We start from the raw sequence: 8,741 nt of genomic DNA on the forward strand, positions 1-8,741 counted from the left end.
GTGTTAAGTTTCCTAATGATTTTGTTTCAAGGAGGAAAGATGTCATCTAGGTTTCAAGTTCTAGAGGAACGACTTTTGGAGAGTAATTTAGAGCAGGTAACTTGTTACGGCAATATTCCAAAGTCCTTCAACATAATATAGATGTATATATTTGAAATGCATAGGAAAAAAATCTAATACATGTACTGAGATGTTAATGGTCTAAGGAATGAGAGTGTACAAAGGTACTTTCATTTTTTTATCTAACATTTCTATATTGCTTTAATTTCTTTTTAAAAAAAAGAATGTTTGTTTTCATAACTAAAAATATTTTTTAAGCATAAAACAAAGAGCTATCCATTAGACAGCTGGTGCAAAATAAGCATCCTGATGATGTACACCTGAAATTTTTACAATGTCATAAACCAACGTTACCGCAATAAACAAAAAATTAAAAAAAATAATAAAATAAAATAAGCATCCTGTCTTCTGTCCCAATCAGGACCATGGGTTTTTGACATTAAAATTTCCAGAAATAAAATGGCAGGAAAAAAAGTGTTCAATAGATATAGTCTCACAATACCCCATTCAAGACGTTTGTGGTCATCAGTGTCTACATTTTAAAATGATCTTTTTCTGATTATAAAAGAAATGTGTGCTCATTTTCAAAAAAATGAAAATCATCCATAACACCAACACCTTTGGACGAGCAGTGTTAGCATCTTTAGTCCACGTCATTCCATCATTCTTCTATAACGTATTTTTAAATAAAACTGAAATCATACTAGAAATGCAGTTTGGTCCATACTCACATTTAATTGGTACATTAGAAAGCACTAAATTAAAGTCACCAAAGCATTTTCTCTCCATCTGTTACTCTTAAACACTACATTTCATTTTACACTCTAATGGATAAAGACTCACTTTTTTATACCAAGGTAGTGTGTACCAAATGCACAGCTGCCAGGGTGATCTTTTGAAAACATAAATTAAATCATGTCACTCTCCCATTTAAAACTCTCCAGTGGCTCCCATCGAACTCAGTATCAAACCCAAATGCCACAGGACGACCCCCAAGCCCCCCCATGAACTAGCCCCTGTTTCTCTAAACTCATCTCCTGCCACAACAGCCTCCTTCCTGTTCCTCTAATGCACCCCACTTGTTCCTACCTCAGGACCTTTGCACTGGCTGCTGCCTGGAAGTTCTTCTCCAGCTCTTGCCCCAACTTACCCAGCTTAAATATGGCTCCTCAATGAGACCTTTCTTAACCACCCAATCTGAAGGAGCCCCTGCATCTGTCTCAATTATATCACCTAATTTTATTTTCTATTTTAATTTTTTTTATTATGTCTTATGCCACTAGAATATGAGAGTACCACCTCTATCTGTCTAATTCCCCATCTTCCCCACCTAAACCAGAGATGCTCAATACATACTGGTTTGCATGAATGAAATGTTTTCAAAGTACCCAGATTTGTGGGGCATGAGATAAAGTAACCTACTTAAACAGACTTTCTTCACAGCAGCACAGCCCCTTAATGAGACTTTTTAAAATAGGTTGTCACCTTCTCCTGCAGCCTGGTCACGGAGAGCTGCCCACAGCCCTGTCAGTGGGAAAACGAGCGAGTTATTCAGTCTTGGCCAGACTTCCATTTTGCTCATCCACCCTGTTACCTAAACCAGAAACCCAGTGGTCACACTACACCCTTCCCTGTCTCCCACTCCTCATTCAATTCCTCAATAAGTCCAGCCAACTTTCCCTCCTATAGACGACATGCCCAATATCTATGTCACGGTTTGAGCAAGATCATTCCAGTTTCCTTTCAGAAAACTACCTCTCCCCATTCTGACAACTTTTCAGAAAATTACTCCTAGACACGAAGACCCAGGGCTATGCTAATTGGACATTTCCTCTGAGCATTTTGAATGTAGCAGAATAATACAATAACGATGATGCTGATGCTGATGCCGGAAAAGGTTGGGGATCATTTACTTCCATAGCATCACCTGAGAGAAACAGTAAGGCAATTCCTGCCACCAAGATCCCCTCAACTGCCTAATTCCTCTCTGCTCTAGGCCTGGCTCTCAGCTCTGTGAGTTCCCATCTATACTTGTAATACATTCCCTTTATTTGCTTTTCTTGTTAGCCAGAGTTGGTTTCTGTTGCCTGCATTCTCCTAAACGTTTGCCGAATCCACCCCTTCTCTTCTATCCTCCCCACCATGGCTTCAGCGCTAGCCGCCTCACTGGTATCCACGCCTCTGGTCATCTCACTGCCAAATCCGTTCCTTACGGAGTCCCCAAAAAGACTTACCTAAAACTCAAATCTGACCATGCCGCCCAGCCCCTAACAGAGAAATGCTGAGCCCCTGGTCCCGATCAAGAGGCTTCCATCCATCATTCCAGCCTCTTCTCTTGTTACTCTCTGACTTAACATTTAAGCTCTAGGAACTCCAAACTACCAGCTGCTTCCTCCTATTTTCCAGGTGTTTTTTTTTTCTCTCTCACCCTGTGCTCATCTTATTTCCTCTGCGTGGGAAATACCCATTTAAGGCTGACCACTTCATAATCATCTTTTAAACTCAGCTCAGACACCACTTCCATCCTAGGCTAGCTACCTTCTGTCTCTGCTCACAAAAGCGTAGCCCTAACACGTGGTCTGCCTTCCCCACTAATCTGTGAATTTTTTGATGACAGGCTCTGTGTCATATTCATCTCTATATCTGTACCACATTAACAGGCACTGAATACATTTTTGTTAGATGTTAAACAATTAAAAACATAATTCACTTTGAAAACCCCAGATTGGATGCAACAACTGTGTTTTCATTTTCCTCCTTTCTAAACACATTCAGAATTACCCTCAAATTGAGCAACCGAGGGATCAGCTAGTGCTCTGTCCATCTTAAAGGATGGTTTCATTGCTTGAGAGGCAGGACACACACTGTTTTAACAAGCATCAGAGACTATTGCTGGTTGCACCGCCTAATAGTTCTCCATCTTGAAAGGACATTTCAGACACTCTGACTACATCAGTTTAAGCCTCAAGTGAAGGGCAAAGATACCACCCACCCCATATGAATGTGGCACAGATAGGGAACGTGCAAAGCAGCAGCAGCCGATAATCAAACCAATCTCATGGCTCAGCCCTCGCATGGCTCCATGTGGGCACACATGGGGGTCAGGGCACCCTCCCCTGACCCACCACACAAGGCACAGCTCCTCCTGTGCCCGTTTCCTTATCAGGAATGAGCAATGAGACGCTGACCTAGATTTACTCAGCCCACATAGACGGGGCACCCACTAGGGTCTGACTCTAAACAAAGCACTGAAGGTCAAAGGTTACTAAAACACTCTTCAGATCCTAAGCAGCAGTGTGGAAAGAGCCCTGAACTCAGCATCAGGAACCCCGACCTTTAGAATCAAACCATAACCCTGCCTCTTCCCCACAAGTTATGCAGCCTCAGGAAAGTTACTTAACCTCCCTTAGCATCGGTTTCCAAATACGAAAAACGAGAATTACATGAGCTCAAATGTGTGAAAGTGTCTGGCACCAAGCAGGGTCTCAGAAATCTGAATTAAGAGAGTCTCCAAAGACCTTACAAGTCTAATGTCTATCAGAGCCAGAATTCCTCCCAATATAAGAACTAGGGCCCCATTCTGCCACCCAATGAGCGCTGCATGTGCTCGAGTCCTGGGGCGGGCTGCAAAGCCAGGACTGCAGACACAGTGACGGGCTCAAGTGCCAGCGCACAGACACCTCTCTCGGGGGCTGGTGACCCAGGAGCACACTGTCCTTCCCAAGGCCACTTGCTACAGAAAAGAAATTTCTAGAGTGGAGCCCTACCCTGCCCAATACTTAAGCACTGATCAGAGGACTCGCACAGATAAATGTTAAACTCAACAAAGCAGCTGTCACACACGCACCCCCACCTCACCCCAATCTCCACCCCCACCCCTTAGAGAGGAAAGGGAGTCATGTGTCTCCATCAAGTCTTGCCCATCAGTTTCTCAACTGAAGCAGCTGACTTAAATTATTTTCTTTCTAAAAGGTCCGTATTCTGCACGCTCACTGAAGGCCTGATTACCGGCGCTAGTTACATTCAGAGTTCAGAGAAAGGTGATCTTGGTGAACAATTCTAAGAGGATTTAACGCTCCTCCAATAAAATATCCAAGGGATTGGGTTTCTAGAGAGTTTTGTTTTCATTACTCCACTTGGCTACATCCAGTAACCAACTTCAGTATTGCAGACCAGTTTCTCAGTAAACATAGCCGTTCTTCAGGCCGCTAGTGCCATGAAAAACCCACACGCCTGCAGTGAACTGAGAAAGGGGGGCCACTGTGCTGGGCTTCCCCCGGAGCAGGCTGGGGAAATGCAGCCGAGGGGCATCCACGGGGCATTCATGGGGGCCACCAACACTGCCTAAGGACCTGGCAAAGCTATGCAGCTTCTAAAGAGGGGAATGAATCCTAAGCTGGGTTCACAGCAGGGCTGCAAGCGCAGGGCAGGTCTAAGTTGCCATGTACCTTTCAGTCAAAGCCTCATATAAACAGGTAGCAAATAAAATCTGCACCCCACCAACAGTTCCTTCTTCTCCCCCCAACACTTCCTCCCATCCCACAAAAATGAAATAAAAACCACCACCAAGCCAAGCAGGAGAGCTGGAGTCAGGCTTCGATAAAAAACACGTCTTGCTGGAGCGTCAAGAAAATTTCACACCAAGTGGCTTTAAAACCCTTTCCAAAGCTCCGATGCCTGAATTGAAAAAAGAGTTTATCTTTTCGACTGAAAGTCAGCAGTTCAAGAAGCAGAACACGGAAATCCTAAGAGTTATGAGTTTTCATATTTGCACAAGTGCTGTGTGTGTCTGGACATACAGAGGGCAGAAATCTACCCATTCCTCCTAGGGGAGGTCATCTCAACTGTGTCACCGAGGCTGCTCTTATTCACTCTAGAACGTAGTTATTATTCGCACTTCAGACTTAGGGGACTCGACCCAACACAGCCACACACAGTCAGCACTGAGCTGCTCTTCTCTGAGCCCAGAAAGTCTCCTTTTCTGCCAAAAAAAAAACCGGCTCAGGGCCTGGGGAGGGCGCCCCAGTCTTGGCACCCAAGGAACTGCAGGCATTTCACCGGGGTTAAGGGCCTCGCAACACCTAAGGCAAGGAAGGCGCTTTCCTAAAAACACACCTCAAAAAAAAAAACAGCGGTGGGAAACGATGCTGGGGGTGGGGGCGGAGGGCGCACGTGGCTGGCGCCTAAGAGGCAAAACGTAGCCCTCCGTCCAGGCTCAGCACCACCATCCCGTGGGTTTGAGGCGTCCTCCGCTCGCCCTAGCCCCGAGGCCGGCCCAGAACTACCTGCTGCTGCCTAGGCGCCCTCAGGCCAAGTCTGAGGAAGTTCACTCCCCGTCGCGCCAGTCCGGGGAGGCTGGGGCACCCGTGTGAACCCAGACTGCCCGGGAGAGCGGGAGCCCGCCCCTGCCCTGGCGCCGGACTATCTTGCTGCTTGGGGCCCCCGGGCCAGCTGAGCAGCAGCCGGGTCCCAGGCTGGCTGCCGGAGGCCTCCCCGCTTATCCCGCGCTCCCCACGGCCCGCGGACCCCGGCGGGTGGCGGCCAGGAGCGTGCGCCCCGGAGGGCTGGAGGTGGAGGGAATCCTGCCTCCCGCCTCTCCGGATCGCCATGACTCTCGGCTTCCCGAAGACCTGGAAGCCGCCCTGCCTTCCCACCTGGGCTGCGGTGCGGCTCCCACACCCCTCCCCTCCCTTCCACCGCCCGGGCGCCCGCGGCCCCCAGCGCCGGGGACTCGGCGAGCGGCTCCCAGCCGGCAGCCCGCACAGTTCCGGGACATCCGAGTGGGACACCCGCGGCCCTTCCCCAGCCCCACGCCCCCGGGCGGGCAGCCAGGATCCACCCTAAGGGAGGGCAAGGTGGCTCGGGGGGCCCCCAGCTCGCCGGGTGACCTCTGCCAGTGCCAACAGGTACGGGAGGCGTTGTCGGCCGGCAGCCCGCCCACTCCGGAGACAGGGGCCCCAGACAGCCCCGGGGTTTGGGCGCCGTGGAGTGGGGCGAGGACGGAGGGAGGAGGCGAGGAGAGGGAGCGAGCGGGCGGCGGCACTCACCTCTCGCTGGGCCGGGGCCGGCCGCGCGGGCCCGCTGCCCCGAAGCCCGGGTTCCGAGGCGCCTCCGCGCGGCGCGGGGGGCTTCCTCCGAGGCCGGCAGGGAGGGGGAGGCGCGGATGGTGGCGCCGGCGGGCAGCGCTCAGCCTCACGCTCACACCCCCAGCCGGCAGCCGCGTCCCCGCGCCGGCATCCTCGCTGCCGCCGGCTCCCACGGCGCCCCGGGGCCGCTCCCCAAGCGCGCGCCGGGGCCGGCGCGAGCCCCTCGTCGGCTCGGAGCGCGATCTGGGCGCGTTCCTCCCTGTCCTTGTCCTCTGCTCCCGTCTGGGGACGTGTGCCCCGCACCCCCGGCACGGCGCGCTCCTCTACCCCTCCCGCTCCCGCTGGCCGTGCAGAGCCCCGGCGCGCGGGCTCAGCCCATGTGCGCGGCTGCCTCGCTGCGCCCCGGAGCCCAGTGGCCGAGGCCCCGCCGGAGTTGCGCGCCCTAGAAACTCCATGCAGCTCCGGCCTCCTCCCCAGCTCCTCCCCGGCGGGCCCCCCGGGGCCTTGAGGCCGCCCGCGGCGCCGTCCCCGCTCCGCCTTCGCCCGCGTCAGGAGCCGAGGTTCAGGGCTCGCCACGGCCGCCCGCACCCCGGCTGCTCCGAGGGTCGGGGAGACCCCACCCCCACCCCTTCGCCTCTCCAATGGCTCCCTCGGTTTCCAGGCAGCGCAACCTGAGGAACGCCTCGGCGCGCGCGCACTCACACTCGCATACACACGCACTGCACACACAGGCACACGCGGGGGGCGAGCTGGAGCTTGGCAGACGGTCCTCCTTCCTTCCCTTCCCAAAGAAGCTGCCCACGTTAACTCCGGCAAACTGCTGTTCCTCCGTATTGGACAACTCACCCAAGCGCCCCCCACCTTAACTACTTCATCTCCAGTGCCCACACCCTTGGGCCACAACCACACCTGCGTCCGCGCCCAGGGAGAGGGCGGCGCGCGGAGTTGAGGGTCCGGCGCCGGAAACTAGAGGAGGAGGAAGCTTCGGCGCGCCCACCTTTAGCACCATCTAGGGAGGCACGTCTCTGGTCATAGCGCGCCAACCTCTGATCCCGCTCCCCTGGGGCCTGAGAACACGTGGTTTGGCTCCCACTTCTCTTTCCAAGGTCATAGAAGGGATTTGATGAGAGGGAGAGGGTGCTTGGACACAGGTGTGAGCTAGAAATCTCGAAGACTAGCTGCAACCTGCCCAGGCACTGCCCTCTGCCACGTCCGTACCCAGACCCCTTTCCTCCTCTGCCCTATGCCCCAAGGGCAACACGTTAGCTTAGAGCCTCCAGTCCCCTTTCCTGGTCCCCACCTGTCTACTTCTCGTGTGCCCAGAAGCTGACAGGTTACACAGTGCGATGAAGGTTTATGTTGTCAAGAAAAAAAAAATGACTGCTCACCAGCTCAGATGCTTCCAATTCCCAGAATCAAAGAAAAGATACATATAAAAATTCTCACACTGATCAGGAGCAAAACAACTAATACCGCCATAAGCCTCTGGTCCAAACAGCTCAGCAATCACCTCTCTGCTGGCTGGTGCCGCTGCCAAGGGAATGTGGGCATTGGCGCTACCAGCCAGCAGCACAAGTTACTCAGGGGCCCCTCCTCGCCTCACCTCCTGGCTTGCAGCCTGGGTGTGGCTCCTCTGAGTCCTTGTAGCACTCGTTGTGGTATCACTCCTTTGGCATTTAGCATTTGCTACTCTGTATTATCACTATCTTTCCTTGTACCAGCCCTACTTCCCAAATTATCTTCTTGACCCAGCCCATTTCAGAGATGTGATGGAAGGCATTTCCAGGAGTTTCCATGAAGGGTCATGGGAAGAGGAACTAATAGAGTTGATGGGGTCTCAGTATGCTCTTTCCCTCTGATCTCTCCGTTTGGATGAAAGCTGCATCTTCTAACAATACATTTCTGTATACAGTTGTTTTGCCACTTTCTGGATAGCAACCAGGTCACCAAAGCCCTTTCGCAAGCCTATATACACACATGGAGTTCCTGGTAGAATGTAGGGGTCACTATTTAACCAGAGTGGGACACATCTGGCAGAAGTTCTCTGCCCGCACTTACTGCCTGTGTGAATTAGGGCAAGCTGTTTATTCTCTCTAAATCTCACCGTCCTCATCTGTAAAATGGGGATAATTACAGTATCTACTCCATAAGGTTGTTGTAAAGATGAAATGCGATGACATGAAATAGCAGTTTGCTCGGTTAACTCAGTTCCAGGCATAAAGTAACTTCCGGCAAAGATTGGCTGTTGTCATTATTAGTGAGTAGTTAACACATATCCAAGACATTACCTTGGGAAAAAAGTCAAGGATCTTTTGCCCCAGGATACTAAGCTCAACAAACCTCAAGAACTAGAGAAGCCACTGGCAGATTTTGATGAGCACGCCAAATGCAGTTTCCTGGTCTTCACCAGCTAGGACCCTTTTGAGACTTCCAGATTAAGGGGTTGCTGGTTCACAGGCCCTGATACCCTTGCTCCAACTTTTATTCATTTGTTCAATATATATTCATTTAGAGTCAAAATGTGCCAGCTCCTTCTTATTAAAATGCCAAAGAAAATCTTGTACCAATTATCAGAATGGAAGCTAAAACCAACAC

At 51.4% G+C, this 8,741-nt stretch overlaps 1 protein-coding gene across 4 annotated transcripts in view; it reads right to left on the minus strand.

Moving 5' to 3' along the window:
- Window positions 1-7,107, minus strand: part of CALN1 (calneuron 1) — a 398,390-nt gene extending 391,283 nt beyond the window's left edge. For 2 of the 4 annotated variants that reach the window (XM_058569480.1, XM_058569478.1), the window contains exon 1: window positions 6,849-6,898. In XM_058569480.1, coding sequence (XP_058425463.1) covers window positions 6,849-6,856 — 8 coding nt within the window. In that variant the 5' untranslated portion in view covers window positions 6,857-6,898. Of the gene's footprint in view, window positions 1-6,107; window positions 6,451-6,848; window positions 6,899-7,055 lie in introns of those variants that run through there. The other 2 variants (XM_058569479.1, XM_058569481.1) reach the window with 2 other exon arrangements.
- Between the last annotated feature and the right edge of the window lie 1,634 nt (window positions 7,108-8,741).

This window comes from Diceros bicornis, chromosome 26 (genome assembly GCF_020826845.1).
Source record: "Diceros bicornis minor isolate mBicDic1 chromosome 26, mDicBic1.mat.cur, whole genome shotgun sequence".
NCBI classification, from domain to species: Eukaryota; Metazoa; Chordata; class Mammalia; order Perissodactyla; family Rhinocerotidae; genus Diceros; species Diceros bicornis.